The 21,895-nt window shown below is 40.0% G+C and overlaps 1 protein-coding gene across 1 annotated transcript in view; it reads right to left on the reverse strand.

The window, feature by feature from the left end:
- Positions 1 to 524: 524 nt before the first annotated feature.
- Positions 525 to 21,895, reverse strand: part of ADRA1D (adrenoceptor alpha 1D) — a 252,195-nt gene continuing 230,824 nt past the window's right edge. The window contains exon 2 of the mRNA XM_077478012.1: positions 525 to 1,213. Within this exon, the coding sequence (XP_077334138.1) occupies positions 657 to 1,213 (557 nt within the window). The 3' untranslated portion in view covers positions 525 to 656. The remainder of the gene's footprint in view (positions 1,214 to 21,895) is intronic.

Here is a 21,895-nt window from a genome sequence, read left to right on the forward strand (position 1 = left end):
GATTTACTAAAGGAAAGTAGACTGTACTTTGCGTCTTCTGTTCAACAAATTCCTATATACCCTTTCACATCCTCTGGAAAAGCAACTTTTTTTGTCCCATGTCTTACAAAAAAGTTTGCTGTATGTTTCCCTAAAATCTCAATAAATCTCTTGTGAAATAAAGGCAAACAGACCGTGCATTTTGTAAATGCAGTTGCATTTTCCCCAGAGCTTAATAAATGCGGTAAAGCTCTGTTGATTTCCATCATCCAATCATGTGCAAGCAAAAATGCGTTTTTTTATTTTCCTTGCACCTGATTGGGTATTCTTTACAAAATGAAGCTTCATAACATTTATATTTACTAAGGAAAATGAGTGCAATTGCAAAGTCCATAGTCTTTAGAAAATTTACCCCAATGATTCTCCTTGGCAGCTAGACAGTACATTTTTTTTTGAGGAAACAGCAGTTGTAGCCTCCATTCCTCCAGTTTTCTTTTAGCGGGCATCATTTAAAAAAAAAAAAAAAAAAAAAAGGAGACCCGTAGTTTGAGACAATCACACAGTTTTTAGTTTTTTTACTGCATACCAAAAATCTTTTATAATCCACATTTGTTTTTCCAATAAAATCACAATTTTTTAAACAACCCCCCCACAGTTAAAACAATAATAGATGACATCTATATATCAGTTTCTCTAAGCCCACAGCAGTCTGATAAATCGTACATTTGACACTCAAGTTCTGTAAAGTCATTTGAGACAGCCATTGAGATGGACTCAACTTCACTCTTGTAGGCCGCTGACATGTTGCTCTTTGTGGAGCTGCTGCGAATTTTATTAGAAATGTTGTTCATTTTCTCTTTCAGCTGAGAAGAAGAGTTCTGAAAAGGGGAGATTAATTTCCAGCTATTACAATCCACGTTTTTCCTCTTTGTTGTTATCCCCTGGTTACCAGGGTTATAAATAAACGAGGAGTTCATAGAAGAGAAATCTGTGGTTTCACCTTCAGAACCTCTCCGTGAACTGTTCATTGATGTCCTCCATTGATTGTCATAGACCCTCCAGAGGGGGCGCCGTCTCCTGCGGCAACGGCATCTTAGCAGCCTGATAAATGCTCTTTTAAATTCCTTGCTCGAACACGGGTATATGATAGGATTGACGCAGCTGTTGAAGTAGCCCAGCCAGAAGATCACTTTGAAGACACCGTCTGAAGGCTTCAGATTAGGAAAGAAAGATCCTGAACACGGAAGGAAACAGAAAAACAAGATTAGTATATTAGCATGCATTATTGTAATCCTAAACAATATAGTCTACTTAAAGTGTACTTAAACCCAAGAACAGAAATGTAATACTTTGCAACTGGTCACTGCATTGTTTTATTTTTTCAGCTTATTAATCCTTTCGTTTCACCTGTTGACCCTTCCATGAACATTTCCTGTCCTAGGGTGACAAAGCTTGCTCACTTGTATGCCCTGTACACACGGTCAGACATTCCGACGGAAAATGTGCGATCGGATCGTGTTAACGGAAAATCCGATCGCGTGTGAGCTCCATTGGACTTTTTCCATCGGAATTTCCATCACACAAAAAATGAGAGCTGGATCTAAAATTTTCCAACAACAAAATCCAATCATTTAAATTCCAATTGTGTGTAGACAATTCCAACGGACAAAGTGCCACGCATGCTCAGAATAAATTATGAGATGAAAGCTATTGGCTACTAGCCTATTTATAGGCCCGTCGTACGTGTTTTACGTCACCGTGTTCTGAACGATTGGATTTTCCGATAACTTTGTGTGTATGCAAGACAAGTTTGGGCCAAAATCCATTGCAAAAAATACGACGGAATGTCCAACCGTTTGCACAGGGCAGTAGTGTAGCTAAGAAGAATAACAGTGTCGCCACCCTAGGACTGGAAATGTGTTATGACTACAGAATGCCTCTCTGTCTCATCATCTCCATAATATAGAATGGGGGGGGGGGGTGTTGTAGTTCACAAAGGTAACCTGGAGGGGAAGATAAGACTTCTTTTACAACCCAAAGAGCAATAGACAACACTGGATTTCTGGCAAGACCAAAAATATTTTTTGCACTTGTAAAACCGATATAAGAAAACACTTTCAATTATATATTTAGCAGAACAAAAATGGAGCAAATTAGAAAATTTAATTGTTAGGGATTTCATGCACTTTAATACATAGTTGACAAATGTCTCAATTTATGCTGACAGTATGTATATATGCGGCCTCACTGGACTGGGCGCGTCATTTTGGAACAGAAAGGGGCCATCCCCAAACTGTTCCCACAAATTTGGGAGCATGAAATTGTCCAAAATGTCTTGTTTGGAATGCAGACGCCTTTAGAGTTTCCAACCCCTGAAAAACGACCCCACATCATAATCCCCCCTCCACTAAATGCCATTTTTGCAAATATTTTATTATGTCTTTATATGTGACAACACTGAAGAAATGCTGAAGAAATTACACTTTGCTACTTTAAAGTAATGAGTGTACATATTGTATAACAGTGTACATTTTCTGTTCCTCAAAATAACTCAATACACAGCCTTTAATGTCTAAACTACTGGCAACAAAAGTGAGTACAAATTCTTAAGTGAAAATGTCCAAATTCAGCCCAATCAGCCATTTTCCCTCCCCAGTGTCAGGTGACTCGCTAGTGTTACAGGGTGTCAGGTGCGAATGGGGAGCAGGTGTGTTAAATTTTGTGTTATCGCTCTCACTCTCTCATACTGGTCACTGGAAGTTTAACATGGCACCTCATGGCAAATAACTCTCTGAGGATCTGAAAAAAAGAATTGTTGCTCTACATAAAGATGGCCTAGGCTATAAGAAGATTGCCAAGACCCTGAAACTGAGCTGCAGCACAGTGGCCAAGACCATACAGCGGTTTAACAGGACAGATTCCACTCAGAACAGGCCTCACCATGGTCGACCAAAGAAGTTGAGTGCACGTTCTCAGCATCATATCCAGAGGTTGTCTTTGGTTAATGAGTATGAGTGCTGCCAGCATTGCTTCAGAGATTGAAGGGATGGGGGGTCAGCCTGATGGTGCTCAGACCATACGCCACACACTGCATCAAATTGGTCTGCATGGCCATCGTCCCAGAAGGAAGTTTCTTCTAAAGATGATGCACAAGAAAGCCCGCAAAACAGTTTGCTAAAGACAAATAGACTAAGGACGTGGATTACTGGAACCATGTCCCGTGGTCTAATGAGATCAAGATAAACTTTTGGTTCAGATGGTGTCAAGCGTGTGTGGCGGCAACCAGGTGAGGAGGACAAAGACAAGTGTGTCTTGCCTACATTCAAAAAGCATGGTGGTGGGAGGGTCATGGTGTGGCTCTGCATCAGTGCTGCCGGCACTGGGTAACTACAGTTCATTGAGGGAACCATGAATGCCAACATGTACTGTGACATACTGAAGCAGTGCAAGATCCCCTCCATTCAGAGACTGGGCCGCAGGGCAGTATTCCAACATGATAACGACCCCAAACAAACCTGGAAGACGACCACTGCCTTGCTGAGGGTAAGGGTGATGGACTGGCCAAGCATGTCTCCAGATCAAAACCCTATTGAGCATCTGTGGGGCATCCTCAAATGGAAGGTGGAGGAGCACAACATCTCTAACATCCACCAGCTCTGTGATGTTGTAATGGAGGCATGGAAGAAGATTCCAGTGGCAACCTGTGAAGCTCTGGTGAACCCAAGAGGGTTAAGACACTGCTGGAAAATAATGGTGGCCACACAAAATATTGACACTTTGGGCCCAATTTAGACATTTTCACTTAGGGGTGTACTTACTTTTGTTGCCAGCGGTTTAGACATTAATAGCTGTGTGTTGAGTTATTTTGAGGGGACAGCAAATTTACATGGTTATACAAGTTATACAAGCACACTACTTTACATTGTAGCGAAGTGTCATTTCTTCAGTGTCCTCACATATAAAGATATAACAAAATATTTACAAAAATGTGAGAGGTTTACTGATTTTTGTGAGATACTGTGTATATATATATATATATATATATGTATGTATGTACTGTGTGTATAGATATAGTATATTGTATGTACAGCGGATAGAGGCACTTTAAGAAGCAGCTTTTCTAAACTTCATTATAATAACAAATACCTGTTTAAAAATAATTGAAGCCAGCTACCCTATCACCCTCCGAACACTTGTGCAATCACATACTCCGCAAGCGTATCTTCACCCTCCAAGTACTGCAGAATCCCAGCGATAACTAATTACTAAAAGCTGAAAACACATGATTTTTCCACTCGGAAATAAATGAGTATGGTAGCATGGAGCCAAAAAAGATATTAAATATATCTTCAGACGCAGACAAAGAAAACGAAGAATGCTAGGATTTAGAACAACAGTCGAACTTTTATTGGAACCCAAGCTGTTCTTTATTACAACTCATTACAAATTTTAAAGGAAAATTCCACTTTCTCTAAAGAGTGATATATTTTATATATCAATGCTACACAAGCTGTTTTGGAAATTATTGTCATTAAATATGACTTTTCCATTTCATTCCAGCTGCTACGAGTTTCTAACACGGCTGGAGAATTCAAATGTCTCTTTCTTGCAGCCATGGTGTCAACTCGCCATGACAGAATCGCTAGAGAGTGCAAAAGGAAAGAATACCCATCTGGTTCTATGGCATTGCTCCATCAGTGGTCAGAATAGAGAGGCTTTGCTCATTCATCAGCTGAAAAGCTACAGACTCTCCCTTGCCAGAGAGGAAGCTTCCTCTGTTCTTACAATGTTGACGTAAAAGGTATATGGTATTTCGTTTTTTAGTTTTTTCATCTTTACTGATTTTTTTTTTCATTTTAACTTAAAAGATTCACGCTACTATATGATAATGATATAACAATCATAAACAATGTGCATATGACTCGTGTATACAAAATATAGCTATATAAATAAGAGAAAAAAATAAAAATTTACAATCTAACTAAAGTCCAGGTGCAAATATGAATTTGTGAAAGAAATTGAGTCTGTGTATACAGTGGACATCCATTACCATTATAAAATCCAAGCCGTGACACCACCACCTCAGTATGGCAAGGATACAATCATCCAGCTTCACAGGACCTTCTAAGATAACAAAGGCCAACAAAGAGTGTGGCCAAACAACTCGGCCATGGTCTTCACAAAGTGTTCCTAAAGGATCCCTTTAGAGGTAGATGTTTGAGCAGTAATTATCGTCTCAGCATCATCTCCTTAGACTCATCCCCAAAATATGGAAGAAAATGCTCCACATGTAAAACCTTTTCTTGTATTTATTTAAAATATAAGATTGCACTTACATTGAAAAAATGGAAATAGCACTTAAAAGAAATCCGCGACATGCACTTGCGAAACCACATGATGACATCAGCACGGCATACTGCCCTATGCGTTTCGTCACAGGTGGTGTCGTCCGGGGCAGTGATTTTTTTCATTGCCAAGTTGTGGACAGTGAAATAATTACTAATGTGCCATAAGCTTAAAGCATAGCTCCTAACTATCCTGCTTTTAGAAGCCAATCCCAATCCCATTGTCCCTCTTCCTCCTCCGTTGCCTCTCTTTTTTGCGCTGAAGTATAGACAGCTATAAAAAAATATATACTATTATTCTATCAAAAGTGTTATACTACCCCAGTCTTTCTCAACATGAATGAACTCTTAAAATAAATTTCAGGTCTCAGGGAACCCCTGCTAATAATACTTGTATCTACAGCTCACAAGACATTGGTGTCTATGGCTAATAGACACCATTAGATGGCTAATTAGAATTATATTGAAATTAAACAAATAGTAATAATGGCCAGAAAAGAAATGCACGCACATACAATCCAATGAGACGGCCAAACACATGTCCAAGAGTAATTTAACCCCTTAATGCTGGAGTTACCTGGCCCTTTAAGAGGTTTCTGATGTTAGGAGGCGGGGCGGGGTTTCTGATCATGTGACCGCCATGATTGCTTGTCACAGTGGTCACATGATTGGAAAGCTCCCGATCACAAGTGGAGACCGGGAGCTTTCAGTTAGACGCTGGTAACTGTGCATACTCTCGGCACAGCTTTGGTTACATTCTGCTACGCATATATACGGCTGCTTAGGATTAAGGCCCACGTGCCGAGAGCCACATTAGTGTTTACCCCCGGCGTCAAGATGTTAATGATAAAAAAAATAGATTTATAGCAAAATAGAGCCAACGGGCTTCAGGGGCCAAAGACACTGCCCCTTCATCAGGGATATGAATTCTGACTGTGCTTAAATAGACTCAGGTAAGCAGATACCAAACAAAACTGTGCTGTGACTTACTGCTTGGAAAGTTTCAGGTGGACAATGTTGGTGAAGGCAGCAAAGGAGCTGCTATTCTCTCATGAATCAATTTCTATTATTCTATTATTAAATTACCTTGGAATCTTCGATGTGTATTTGGCGACCTCATTTGATTGTATGTGTCTGGCTTCTCAACTGGTGGTCAGTGGTAAGAATGCTCTTTACATTGATAGTCAATAAGAGTGCTTCCTACAATGGTGGTCATTGGAAAGAATACCCCTTACAGATAGCTGAAATGGTAATTGCTGTTAGTAGTTACGCATGTGAAAGGCATAAATTGCTCATTACCCAATTGCAACCTCTGGAGGAACCCTAGAGATCCACAAAAAAAACCCTGGTAGTCAGTACTATGCTAATGCTTTAATTGCACCTCTAAAATATTGCATTTGTTATATGAAAAGTCAGTAAAAAGGAAAATTAGGCAATGAAAAAAGAGCTTGGGAGTTTAGCAAAAAGTTGTCCCTATGTCTTTCCTCAGAAAGTTAGAATGTATGCCTAAGGCAAGGAGCAATGTGGAAGGTGCAGTAGCTACAAGCATCCAGTCAAAACTCATTCATGTATGATATAATTACCGTAACTTAAAGGGACTGGTCGCCATGGAATTCTTCCTGCTACTCATCATCATTGCTTTACAATGCCATATTGAATATTCTTTACTTGTATGCATTAGCTATAGCAACCTCTATTAAAATTGAGATCCTCAAAGTCAAGCTCCCAGGATGTCATACCAATTCAAAACTATCCTCAGATAGATCAGTGCCAGAATTTCCAGGCTTAGTGCTGAGTGCCCACTGCAGCATATCAGATTGCAACAAAAGGTTATTTTTCTCGTTTATATTTGGAAATAGTTGAAAAAAGCCTGTTAATTTGCCAGGTACAATAGAGTCTGTTCTATTTTCAGGCACATTGATAAATTAGACTCTTGTACTGTCAATGTAAGAACCCTGCTGATTGTGAGGCCTTTTCCAAAGTTGTACATGAGCCTCTCTCTCTCTCTCTCTGCACGTTTTCAGATAAATGGATGGCTAAAGTGTTGCTCCAATGCCTTTCATAACATGGCACTGATAAAAGTCCCTGTTTGTTCCTATCTTTATTAAATAAACCCATGTGTGTTGATATTGGCTGTACACTTCCCTCAAAAGCTCAGAGAAATCATAACAAAGCGGCGAGAACGTGTCTCGGCACTGTTTGGCTTCTTTAGGAACTCTTACCCTCTGTATTTCTTAAATATTTGACTTGTTTAACTGCTGTACCGATGGTATCACAGATCAAAGAGGAATCACAAAGCCATCTCTACTAACCAAATACGGTCTTGCAGACAACGATTTAAAGAAGGGGTAGAAGCTCTACAGACAGGTAGTTAGATGGTGAACTCCATTATTCGCTCCACTGGGTGAATATTCAAATTTACAGTGGTAGTGGTTAAAGCTGAAGTCTGGAGAAAGTTCAGAATTACCCTTGCAGTGGGGCAACTCCTGCACTACAAGGGATAAATGCTCTTTTTTGCCAGGGTACAAATAAAAAGCAGTTTACTTGCCTTATCCTACACCAGTGATGGCGAACCTTGGCACCCCTGATGTTTTGGAACTACATTTCCCATGATGCTCAAGGACTCTGCAGTGTGGTTGAGCATCATGGGAAATGTAGTTCCAAAACATCTGGAGTGCCAAGGTTCGCCATCACTGTCCTTACACTCTTGCAGGCCTCTTTTCTTCGATGCGCCAACCCTTGGTTGAACACTTACAACATCACATAAAATGCAGGACCAGCAGTTCTGTAATGTAAGTAAGGATCCAGAGGGCTCGTGCACAACCAGGAGCATTGAATGGAAAGAGGGAAGCATCAGCTGTTGGGGGAGAACAGGATAAGGTAAGTCCCGTGTTCTCCTAGACAACAAGGAGCATTTAACCCTTGTAGTGCAAGGGGAATCACACTGCAAGGGTAGTTTTGAAATTCCCTGGAGTTTATCTTTAACTTGTAAAAAGTTTTCCAAAAGACCACTTACCAGAACACTTTCAGGAGGTATAGATACAAATCACTTCTCCCCCAAACAGGAAGCCTACACTCCAAGTGTGCACTCTACTAGGTGCTAAGAAATTGTACTAATTTATTAGATCACTGATATCGCAAAGGTGACTACCACCCAATAACACTCTACAGCCTTAAAAATAGAATCCTCACTGGATGCTGCTAGGTGCCCCTGACAGTTGAAGATTTCTGGTTTATGGGAGCTCAACTCCTCTCAATAGCAACTTTGACTTTCTGAGATGGAAAAGGGGTATACTTTTAAGTGCAAATCTACTGAAGCAAAAGACAGACCCTTAACATAACTTTGCAGAACATGCAGAATTTATGAGCAAAAGACACATTTACAATAGTAAGTTGCCTCCGGTGCTAAAATTTTGGAGCAAGGTCAGAAGCTATTGGATTGTTGCATCTACTGGACACAATACTTTCAGCCCTAAAATCCATACTAGGCTTTAAAATCCATACTGCATACAGTATCTCACAAAAGTGAGTACACCTCTAACATTTTTGTAAATATTTTATTATATCTTTTCATGTGACAACACTGAAGAAATGACACTTTGCTACAAAGTAGTGAGTTTACAGCTTGTATAACGGTGTACATTTGCTGTCCCCTCAAAATAACTCAACACACAGCCAATAATGTCTAAACCGCTGGCAGCAAAAGTGAGTGCACCCCTAAGTGAAAATGTCCAAATTGGGCCCAATTAGCCATTTTCCCTCCCCGGTGTCATGTGGCTCGTTAGTGTTACAAGGTCTCAGGTATGAATGGGGAGCAGGTGTGTTAAATTTGGTATTATCGTTCTCACTCTCTCATACTGGTCACTGAAAGTTCAACATGGCACCCCATGGCAAAGAATTCTCTGGGGATCTGAAAAAAAAAAAGAATTGTTGTTCTACGTAATGATGGCCTAGGCTATAAGAAGATTGCCAGGACCCTGAAACTGATCTGCAGCACAGTGGCCAAGACCATACAGCGGTTTAACAGGACAGGTTGCACTCAGAACAGGCCTTGCCATGGTTGACCAAAGAAGTTGAGTGCATGTGCTCAACGTCATATCCAGAGGTTGTCTTTGGGCAATAGACGTATGAGTGCTGCCAGCATTGTTTTGTTGCCAGTGGTTTAGACATTAATGGCTGTTTATTGAGTTATTTTGAGGGGACAGCAAAATTGACACTGTTATACATGCTGTACACTCACTACTTTACATTGTAGCAAGTGCAATTTCTTCAGTGTTGTCCCATGAAAAGATATAATAAAATATTTACAAAAATGTGAGGGGTGTACTCACTTTTGTGAGATACTGTATTTATGGATTTTAAGGGGTTCATCTAAAGCTGAAGTATGGATTTTTTTCCATAGTTACATTGGTCCAGCTTAAGCCATTGTAACTATGCATGTGCCATACCTGGTTGATCCCTGGGAAAGCTGTAAATCACTGGTAGGCACCACTACTACAGTGATCACTGCTAGCTTTCAGGTCTGATACTGAGAAGAGATGTCTTTCAGAGAAAACTTGGCATTTTATCAATGAATACAAAGCGTTCTTTGATTGGATGTGGTGGATATTATGATGTCAACTCCTCCCCACTTCCTCTCCACCTCATCCAGCCAGAGAACACCTTGCATTCCTAGGTATGGGACCCGAGAGCAAGCGAAAATCACTGTAGTAGTGATGTCTATTACAGGGAATTCGATCTTCCAGGTATGGCACATATTTGGTTCATGCATGCATGCAAGTTCATCAAAACTCTCTTAACCTGCACCAATGCTTCATAAAAGGCCCCCCATATAGCCAGCAGAAGAAACATCTCAAGGACTGCCCCGTCACGCAACCTGCACACAAACCCCCTATATCCTTCTGTGCCTGTTCTTAACCTCTCTACCACGGCTCATGCTTAGGCCTAAGAACCCTTTCGCACTGGGGCGGGTGAGCGTTGATGGTAAAACACTACTATTTTTAGCGGCGCTTTACCGTAATTTTAGAGACTATTCGGCTTTTAACTCCCGCTAGCGCCCAAATAAAGGGATAAATGCGCCCGTGTAGCACCACTGCCGAGGCGCTTTGCAGGCACTTTGGCAGCATTGGCCATTCATTTCAATGGGCAGGAGCGGTGGAGGAGTGGTATATACACTGCTTCTTTACTGCCCCAAAGATGCTGCTTGTGGGACATTTTTAACGTCCTGCCAGCGCATCGCCCCAGTGTGAAAGCACTCAGGCTTTCACACTGGGACTGCAGGGGAGGTGTTTTTCAGGCGCTTTGCAGGCGCTATTTATAGTCCAAAAAGCACCTTAAAAATGCCTCAGTGTGAAAGAGGTCCAACAGAACCACCATTAGAGCACTCTGACAGTATAGCCCATGTAATTTTACTGCTCAGTGTTGCACTTCAGGTGGCATTGTTACTGTTTATGCTGTTCTACCCTGTTCTTATTGTTAAATTTTATATGTACTAAGTGTATTATTGTCATTATTATTCAATGCATCTTTGTACCAACTTTATTTTATGACAATATATTAAAGTGATACTAAATACACACTGTTTAATTTACATTAACCCTTTTATTTCTGTGTGTGGATGATGGCACTGTAATTATTTTAATAAAAAAAAAAATCTAAGTGCCTTTTTCCTAATAAATATACAGTTGTCACATGACCCAGCTCTTTCCCAGGCATGTCTGCAGGGAAACATAAGCAGGAGGCGCTTCCAGTCCTCTGCAGCTGGTCACATGTTCAAAAAAAAAAAACAGCCTTTGGAATACAGAGTAAAAATAAATAACTAATATCAATAAATTGTTTTAAAACATCCTACAAATATACTGTATATTTGAAATGAAATCTTTATTTTATGGCAATAACATGGAATGAGTGGATTTCTGACAGCCACGGGCTGTGTCACGCCCCTCCAGCCTGTGTTTTAGAATAAAAGGGAGGTGAAGCCTCCATTGATTTACATGTAATATCCCACCCCTTTGTGTTTCACTGGTTAGTGGGCATGAAGGAGCAGAGAGGGAGTGGGCTGTCATTTAGCACTGTGTAGACGCCCACATGTGTGACTCTATAGTCACATGGGCTGCTTAGATATGATAGGAAGGAAATGCTCAGCATAGAAACTCACTGAAAACTGAGCATGTGCAGAGTTGCCACTACAGCTGCAAAATTCCCCGCTGAATTGGGGGCATGGACAGAACGTGAAGATAGAGCGCAGCAGATCAACTAGTTTTTTTTTGCAGAATACAGTAAACTAATCTCATAGTGACCGAGTATGATCAGCATGTAATACACTATTTATTGAAAGTTTTTTATGATGTGGGTTTAGTGACACTCTAGGTTTGTTTTTCACCAATTGTCTTGGTATTTACAGTCTTTAAATTTAGCATTATAGTTGGGTACTTGTGTTACTGTCAGGAATTCCTCTGTGATACTGTGAGGGAGATTCAAGCATTCTCTTCTCTATCCAACCCGAACCTGCGCACTCAATATCATTATCGTATAAATGTATATTATAAATTGTATAACTGAATATACAGCGTATTATAGATCTATGTATAAAAATATAGAGGACATCCGAATGATCTCTGATGGGCAGCTTTAGTTCAAACACATACAATGTACTAAAAATCAAACCTTCAAAAGATCAGGGCAATTTTCTTATCACTAAGTCACCCAAGTCCGTGACAAGTTTCCTTTAAAGCCCATTGTTCTGTCTTTGAGAACTTCAAACGATTTATGATTTAGGCAGAACATGAGTGAAAAAAAAAGATGGATTTATTGAATATGTTTGTGTAACATATAAGAGATAATTGATATCTGAAATCACGACGTGTTATGTAAGTGAATGTCTAATTAAATCATCCTGAGCATGAACAGCATGTAATACATCATGTATTGATAGTTTTACAGCACAATCAATCAGGTTTTTTTTTTTTGCAGAATACAGAAAATGAATCCCATAGTGACAGAGTGGGTATGATCAGCATGTAATACACCATTTATTGATAGCTATTTTATGATGTGGGTTTAGTGACACTTTAAGTTTGTTTTTTACCATTTGTCTTGGTGTTTGCGTTCTTTAAATATAGCATTATAATTGGGTGCTGGTGTTACTGTCAGGGATTCCTCTGTGATACCAGATTTACCAGAATTGGAGCACTCAGGATCTTGTGCAGATGTGCATGGTAGAAAATCAGCTTCTAACGTCAGCTTGATCAATTAAACGATGACAATAAAATCTGGAAACTGATTTGTTTCTATGTAGAGCTGCTTTTTGCATGCCTGGTGTATTAGAGGGGCTGAGGTCTTTGAGAAGGTCGAGGACAGATAGAGAGGATGTTAATTAGCGGCTCCTTTGGAGGTAGTGCTTCAGTCTTCTCCTTCCTTCTTTAATTCCTTCCTGTTTCCTTTCTCTTTTCCTTCCTTTCCCCTCTCATACCTACCTCTCATGTTGCCTTTCTTTCTCCCCCATTTCCCTTTTTTTCCCTCTATCTTCACTTTCATACTTTCTTTACCTTCATACCCCTTCACTTCCTTTATGTCTAAACCACCCTTTCTTCCTTTGTTCATACCCCTTTGCTTCCTTCATGTCTTATCCACCCCTCCTTCCTTCCTTCCTCCATAGTCCTCCGCTTTCTTCATGTCTGATCCATCCTTCCTTCCTTCATTCATACCCCTTTCCCCTTCTTCATGTCTGATCCACCCTTTGTTCCTTCATTCATACCCCTTCGCCTTCTTCATGTCTGATCCACCCTTCCTTCCTTCATTCATACCCCTTCGCCTTCTTCATGTCTGATCCACCCTTCCTTCCTTCATTCATACCCTTTCACTTTCTTCATGTCTGATCCACCCTCCCTTCCTTCCTTCATTCATACCCCTTCGCCCTCTTCATGTCTGATCCACCCTTCATTCCTTCATTTATACCCCTCTACCTTCTTCATGTCTGATCCTTCCTTCTTTCCTTACTTCCTTCATACATCTCTGCTTCCTTCATGTCTGAGCCATCCTTCCTTTATACCCCTCCGCTTCCTTCATGTCCGATCTTTCCACCTTTCCTTACTTCCCTTGAATCAATCTGCTTCCTTCAAGTCTGATCCATCCTTCCTTCATGTTTGATCTATTCTTCCTTCCTTCCTTCATACCCCTTCACTTCCTTCATGTCTGATCCATCCTTCCTTTCTTCATACCCCCTTCATGTCTGATCCATCCTTCCTTCCTTCATACCCCCTTCATGTCTGATCCATCCTTCCTTCCTACATACCCCCTTCATGTCCGATCCATCCTTCCTTCATACTCCTCTGCTTCCTTTATGTCTAATCCATTCTTTCTTCATACTCCTCCACTTTCTTTGTGTCTGATCCCTTATTTCATTGCTTCCTTCAAACCCCTCCACTTCATTCGTGTCCAATCTTCCTTTCTTGCTTTTTTCCTTCCTTCCTTTCCCTCTCCTTGCTTCCTGTCCTTTCCCTTCCTTTTTCTTTCTTCATACATTACGATATTCACAATTTCTTATAGTATATGACAAGACCTTGTATAGTCTATGAAAAGATCCAATGAGTCCCCCTGCTGCATCCTTATCAGACCGAAGTTCCACCTAGATAGAGTTCTCATTTTATGTTATTCCTGCATTCAAAAGTTCGATGTGTTCCAAACAAAAGCAACCCAACCATTAAATTGGAAAGGCGATGCCTGATTGCTTTGTACTTTTCACCAACGACTTTCTGTGTCCTCTGGATGATATCCCCAATTGTACAAACAGTAATCAGCCCCCACATCGCTTTTTAGTTTACCTTGTTGAATAAAGCAATAGAAAGAGAACACTGAATCATTTCACAAATCAAAGAGCAGTCTTCACTGTTCCAACTGATGTTATAGAAGAGGGAACATCCAGTTTACTAAGTGTCTCTGATCGTCAGAGCTTGTTGAGATCTTTCAGAGATTTATGCAAAAAAAAAAAAAAAAAAAGAAGAAGCATTTAGATGAATCAAATAAGTCTTTTAAAAGCCTCATTAAATGAATGCTTAAAGGGGGTCTAATCAGAGGAACTAGAGAGAAGATGATTGCAGGGAAGTAAAAGGTTCTTTATTGAACTAACAAAATAAAACTTCTTAATTGCCTTAAAGGCAAGGAAAAGCTTTGTTATTACTGCCGTTCTATTTCATTTTTTTTCCATAGTTAGCAATGTATGCTGCAGCCTCTGAGAAGGTCAGGCAATAATAAAAAGAAATACCTAGCAAAAAAAGTGCTTTTTAAATAGGCCATCATATTATAGCTGCCTACCTGTAATAAATGCCCTAGTCACGCCTCCTGCTTTAGCTCCATCTTGTGGCCAACTGGGGAATACTTTCAGCATTTTGACCTTTCTATCCCCCATCCTTTGATTAGAAGAGGGAATAAAGTGAAGAAGAGATGTTTATCTCTCTTGTATCAGTCTTTAAAGTCTTAAAAAAGTATATATATATATATATATATATATATATATATATATATATATAAAATTCTTAATTATGATCTTGTAATAGTCTTTTTTTACACTTTTATTGTATTAGATTTTTTCAATTATAAGTCATTACTGGGATGCTCTTGGAGAGATGTTACTTCACCTATGAGGAAGGGCCCGAAACTGTCATACAATGGAATACTTTTGACATGTTTGTATATTTTTTGTAATTTTTGTGTTCAATAAATTTGATGTGCAACACTGCAGAAATGACACTTTGCTACAATGTAAAGTAGTGAGTGTACAGCTTGTATAACAGTGTAAATTTGCTGTCCCCTCAAAATAACTCAACACACAGCCATTAATGTCTAAACCGCTGGCAACAATAGTGAGTACACCCCTAAGTGAAAATCTATCTATCTCTATGTAGCGCCAGGCTCCTGAAGTTTTTGTCAATTTAAATGTTCCTAAAACCATAGTTGGGTTTTAGGGTTAATTGTAGTAAATTATGGTCTCAGTATCAGTTTGGCTGGACTGTATTGTGTTCTGCTTGGCCATAGGTGTGGGTGTCACCTTTGGCAGGCATTGGAACGCAGTCCTGTTGGACGCATTGGGTGCCAATCTTTCTCGGAACCAATCAGTGGGTGCGTTGTCTAGCTGTGTATTCTGGGAAAGGGTACTTAAGGTACTGAGGTCACGTGATTCGGGATTCCAATTCAGAGAATTATTTCTGACTCCCTGGTCCTCCTGACCAGCCCCCAGAGGCCTTCATGGCCTGGGGTGTGGATCCATCCATTTCCAAGTCTCGGAGCTGGCAAGCCAGGGGCACAGTGACTGGAAGGAGGGTTTCAAGGTGGTCCGGTGCTGTCTCGGTTTTGGAGAGGCCCAGCAACTGAAAACGCAACCAGGGGATGACTCTTCAGAAGAGGGCCATGCACAAGGCTGGCTGCTCAGCAAGAGCCTGGAAGCTAAGCTGGAAAGGACACCAGGTGAATCCACATGATATCGCCTGACCGGCTGCAAGATACTGGTACCGTGTGAGAGTTCTCTAATTTCATTCTAAAGTTCTACAACCAAGTCTGTGGCAGAGACTTTGCTTTATCTGAATCACCTGTCGGTTGCTAAGTTCACCAAAAGGGGATTTATCCGATAGTTGTAATATCCAGTTGCGAATGGCTATTCCCTGGATTGCATAGAGAGAGACATTCAAGTGTCAGCAGTTCCAAGAGTACCTGAGCTTTTCTACCTATACCCTCTATTTCCTACTGAGAGACTGTGTCCTGTTCAACGTTTTGCAAATAAAAATCCCTAAAGTGGATCCAGTGTCAGTCTCTGCAGTTCGTTGGGCCATCTACCTCGGGAAACCCCTAGATGCACACGAGGTCAAGAAGGTAAAGGTAAGCCCAAAAAAAATAAAAATAACCAGCAGTGCCTTTGGGGGTTAGTGCATCTATCTCTCATGCTCTCACTCACACACACATACAGTGGTGTGAAAAAGTGTTTGCCCCCTTCCTCATTTCCTGTTCCTTTGCATGTTTGTCACACTTAAAGCGGGAGTCCACCAGGACTCTGCGTTTTTTTTTTTTTTTTTTTAAAGCCAGCAGCTACAAATACTGCAGCTGCTGACTTTTAAATAGTGACACTTACCTGTCCAGCGCGCCCGCGATGTCGGCACCCGAAGCCGATCACTCGCTCGTGCCGCCGCCATCTTGGGTATGGGAATCAGGAAATGGAGCCTTTCGGCTTCATTTCCCGGTTCCCTACTGCGCATGCGCGAGCCGCGCGGCGCAATCCGGACGGTCCCCGCTGCCTCTGGGAGCTGTGTGTTTCCCAGCAGGCAGCGGGGCACTTGCTGAAGGGGGCGGGCGCTTGCGGAAAGGGGCGTAACGTACGCCCCTTTCCGCAGAGAGCTAGCCCGGAAGTGGGTGCAGTTACCTGGATTATCCAGGTAACTGCACCCCCCTCCCCCCTGAAAGGGGCCGATTGTGGCGCCGGAGGGGGGGGGGATTCCGAGGAGCGGAGGTCCATTTTAGGGTGGACCTCCGCTTTAAGTGTTTCGGAACATCAAACCAATTTAAACAATAGTCAAGGACAACACAAGTAAACACAAAATGCAATTTGTAAATGAAGGTGTTTATTATTAAAGGTGAAAAAAAATCCAAACCATCATGGCCCTGTGTGAAAAAGTGATTGCCCCCCTTGTTAAAACATACTATAACTGTGGTTGTCCACACCTGAGTTCAATTTCTCTAGCCACACCCAGGCCTGATTATTGCCACACCTGTTCACAATCAAGGCATCACTTAAATAGGAGCTGCTTGACACAGTAAGGTCCACCAGAAGATCCTTAAAAGCTACACATCATGCCGAGACCCAAAGAAATTCAGGAACAATTGAGAAAGAAAGTAATTGAGATCTATCAGTCTGGAAAGGGTTATAAAGCCATTTCCAAAGCTTTGGGAATCCAGCGAACCACAGTGAGAGCCATTATCCACAAATGGCGAAGACATGGAACAGTGGTGAACCTTCCCAGGAGTGGCCGGCCGCCCAAAATTACCCCAAGAGCGCAGCGACGACTCATCCAAGAGGTCACAAAAGACCCCACAACAACGTCCAAGGAACTGCAGGCCTCACTTGCCTTAGTTAAGGTCAGCGTTCATGCCTCCACCATCAGGAAAAGACTGGGCAAAAATGGCCTGCATGGCAGAGTTCCAAGGAGAAAACCACTGCTGAGCAAAAAGAACATCAAAGCTCGTCTCAATTTCTCCACAACACATCTTGATGATCCCCAAGACTTTTGGGACAACATTCTGTGGACCGATGAGACAAAAGTGGAACTCTTTGGAAGGTGTGTGTCCAAGTATATCTGGCGTAGAAGGAACACTGCATTTCATAAAAAGAACATTATACCAACAGTAAAATATGGTGGTGGTAGTGTGATGGTCTGGGGCTGTTTTGCTGCTTCAGGACCTGGAAGACTTGCCGTGATAAAAGGAACTATGAATTCTGCTGTCTACCAAGAGATCCTGAAGGAGAATTTCCGACCATCTGTTCGTGTACTCAAGCTGAAACGAACTTGGGTTCTGCAGCAGGACAATGATCCTAAACACACCAGCAAGACCACCACCGAATGGCTGAAGAAAAACAAAATGAAGACTTTGGAGTGGCCTAGCCAAAGTCCTGACCTGAATCCTATTGAGATGTTGTGGTATGACCTTAAAAAGGCTGTTTATGCTCGAAAACCCTCTAATGTAACTGAATTAGGACAATTCTGCAAAGATGAGTGGGCCAAAATTCCTCCAGGACGCTGTAAAAGCCTCATTGCACGTTATCGCAAACACTTGGTTGCAGTTGTTACTGCTAAGGGTGGCCCAACCAGTTATTAGGTTTAGTGGGCAATCACTTTTTCACACAGGGCCATGATGGTTTGGATTTTTTTTCACCTTAAATAATAAACACCTTCATTTACAAATTGCATTTTGTGTTTACTTGTGTTGTCCTTGACTATTGTTTAAATTGGTTTGATGTTCCGAAAAACACTTAAGTGTGACAAACATGCAAAGGAACAGGAAATGAGGAAGGGGGCAAACACTTTTTCACACCACTGTACATACACACATATAATATATATATATATACATATATACATATATACATATATACATATACATATACATATACATATACATATATATATATATATATATATGTGTGTATATATATATTTATTTATATATTTATAATTTACATTTATAATAATTTATATTTAATATATATTTATCATTTATCACATGCTGGTAGGTTACATTTTCCTCCATGAAAACTCCTCTTCTTTTTCATTGCAAGTAATTAATGTATTACAAGCAGAAGCAACGTGCTGTCATTGCTTTTTTTGATGAAGATGGGGTGCAACATCCATAGAAGGTTACAGAATGTTTACAAAGGTGACACCATTGAAAAGTACAATATCTTGTCATTGGTGAATTTTGCCAGTGGTGCGATTTCTGTAAACATTCTGTAGCCTTCTGTGGATGTCAAAAAATGCAATGAAGGCAAATTGATTATGCTTGGAATCCAATTATACAGTATATTTACAATGAAGAAGAAGAGTTACTATAGAGGACGATTTACTCTACCAACATGTGAAGCTTGAACAACCTATTTAAGGTTATAAAAATGTTATTTGAATGACTAATGTAAGTTAACAAAAAAAGCTATTCTCACTTTTGCATTATTTTGGGTAAAGTACATATACAGTATATATATATATATATATATATATATATATATATATATACACACATACACACACACATCAGTTATTTCTACATCTGTTACCTGCTACAGGGTCATGCAAAAATCAATTGCCATGCACCTTCCTCTGATATACGCTCACCGACCACTTTATTAGGTAAACCTGTTCAATCGCTTGGTAACACAAATTGCTAATCAGCCAATCACAACATCTCAATGAATTTAGGCATCAAGACACGGCGAAGATGACAAGAAGTTCAAACTGAGCATCAGAATGGGGAAGAAAGGGGATTTAAGTGACTTTGAAAGTGGCATGGTTGTTGGTGCCAGACGGGCTGGTCTGAGTATTTCAAAAACTGCTGAACTACTGGGATTTTCATGCACAAGCATCTCTAGGGTTTACAGAGAATGGTCCAAAAAAAGAAAAAGAAAATATCCAGTGAGTGGCAGTTGTGTGAAGGAGAATGCCTTGTTGATGTCAGAGGGGAATGGGCAAACTGGTCCGAGATGATAAAAAGGCAACAGTAACTCAAATAACCACTCGTTACAACCAAGGTATGAAGAATACCATCTCTGAACGCACAACACATTGAACCTTGAAGCAGATGGGCTACAGCAAAGTACAGGAAACTGAGGCTACAATTCGCACAGGCTCACCAAATTTGGACAATAGAAGATTGGGAAACCTTAATTTCCCAATCATCACAGCTGTCTGATGAGTCTTGATTTCAGCTACGACATTCAGATGGTAGGGTCAGAATTTGTCATAAAAGCATGGATCCATGTCCATCCCTTTATGACTACAGTGTACCCATCTTCTGATGGCTACTTCAAGCAGGTTAATGCACCATGTCACTGTCACAAAGCTCAAAGCATGGGACAGAGGCCCTCGTTCTGACTTTTCCCGGGAATGGACAAAAGTATAATAGAACCAATATTTTATTAACAACAAGATTACAACAGACAGGTCATATATAGAAAAGAGTTAAAAGCATAAAATACATATTGACAAAAATCCTCAGAACTTTAATGTACTTAGAAGTTGCACTTACAAGATATGTCATGTAAAAATGCCTTAATTCGTATACATAGGCTGGCACTCTGCTGACGTCACCATTACACTCTTGTGCCGGCCTACTCATAGGAATTGAGGCATTTTTACATTTCATATCTTGTAAGTACAACTTCTAAGTTCATTGATGTTTTGAGAATTTTACACTATGCAGAGTCTTTTTTATTTTGGGGAACCGCTATGATCGCCCTATTAGGAGGATTGATGTCCCTTGTCTAGAAGACTTGCTGGATTTAAAAGGCCCTGGTTGGGTACGGAGCCACAGGCGTTTCTGACCTTTTTTAATGAGAGGTCCATTTGATCTGGTAAGCAAGCATTTTTCAGCCTTTGGTAGTGGTGTTAAGTCACAAGATCAATTCCCGAGGTGTTGGATGGTGGTGAAGATCTATCAAAATTACTGAGCACTATTATTGGATTATTTATGTTACTGGACTTATTTTTATTGCTTTCATTGCTTTGATTTAAATTGGCTAATGGGACATCCATAGTTATTAGATCATCTTTCTTTGGTTTATTAATTTTGTCTTATGTGTTTATAAGTTATGCAATTTGAGCGTAGTTTATTTTTGAACAGGTATACTGAAAAAATAGACTATTTCACCGTGACCGACTGAGGGTTTCAAAAAATGTACCTTGGCGCCAAATGACTATCAATTTGGTGCTGAGCAGGGCAGGGTGTACCAAGATGGCCGTCAGCACCTTCTGACTGCAGGATTGTCATGCTCTATATCTTCTTCTTGTCATTATCATATTATATAATACATTGTATAATTGGATATGCAGTATATTATAGATCTATATATAAAAATGGTATAAAAAAATAACAGCACCACAGGTAATAATCTAAGTGGACTGCAGCTTTCTCAATTATTGGCAATGTCAATAAATAATTTGGTTGGTAAGAGTGATTAGCGCAAGTCCTCAACACCCTATAAAATATGGCCATGCTATAAATACAAACAAATAACCTTATTATTAGTGGTTGTAGACCCTACTGTACAGCTATGCAAATTAAAGTGCAAACTATTTTTGTCCAAAGTAAATTAAAAAAACAAATCTGTATGAAAATTGTTTCTAGTGCCCAAAAAAAAATCTAGAATCATGAAATACACCAATAATCATATAGTGTCCCAAAATGTGAACAAAATTCCAAGTTCTTCCACCATGGCATGAGTCCTTCACCAATCCAAATGTATATAAAAATATAGAAAACATCTGATTGGTCTCTCATGGCCATCTTTAGTCCAGACATAAAACATATTAAAAAAAAAAATATATATATATATATATATATACATATATACAACTTTAAAAAACACCTATCTCATGGCCATCTTTAGTCCAGACACATAAAACATATTACAAATATATATATATACACATTTAAAAAACATCTGAATGGTCTCTCATGGTCATCTTTAGTCCAGACACATAAAACATATTAAAAATCTATAGATACAAATTTAAAAAAAACATACGTATGATCTCTGAAGGCCAGCTAGCTTTAGTTTAGTTCAGACATATAACATGAACTAAAAATCAAACTGTCGAAGACCGAGACAATTTTCTCATTACGAAGTTGCCCAAGTCTGAGACAGGTTTCCTTTAAAACCCATTGTTCTGTCCGTCAGAGCTTTAAAAGATTGATGATTTAGGCAGAACATGAGTGAAAAAACTCATAGATTTATTGAATATGTTTGTGTAACATAATAGAGATAATAGATAGCTAAAAACACGACTTGTTATATAAGTGAATGTCTGATTAAATCATCA

Source organism: Lithobates pipiens, unplaced genomic scaffold, assembly GCF_037356315.1.
Source record: "Lithobates pipiens isolate NorthernLeopardFrog02 unplaced genomic scaffold, aLitPip1_a1.2 Scaffold_13, whole genome shotgun sequence".
Lineage (NCBI taxonomy): Eukaryota > Metazoa > Chordata > Amphibia > Anura > Ranidae > Lithobates > Lithobates pipiens.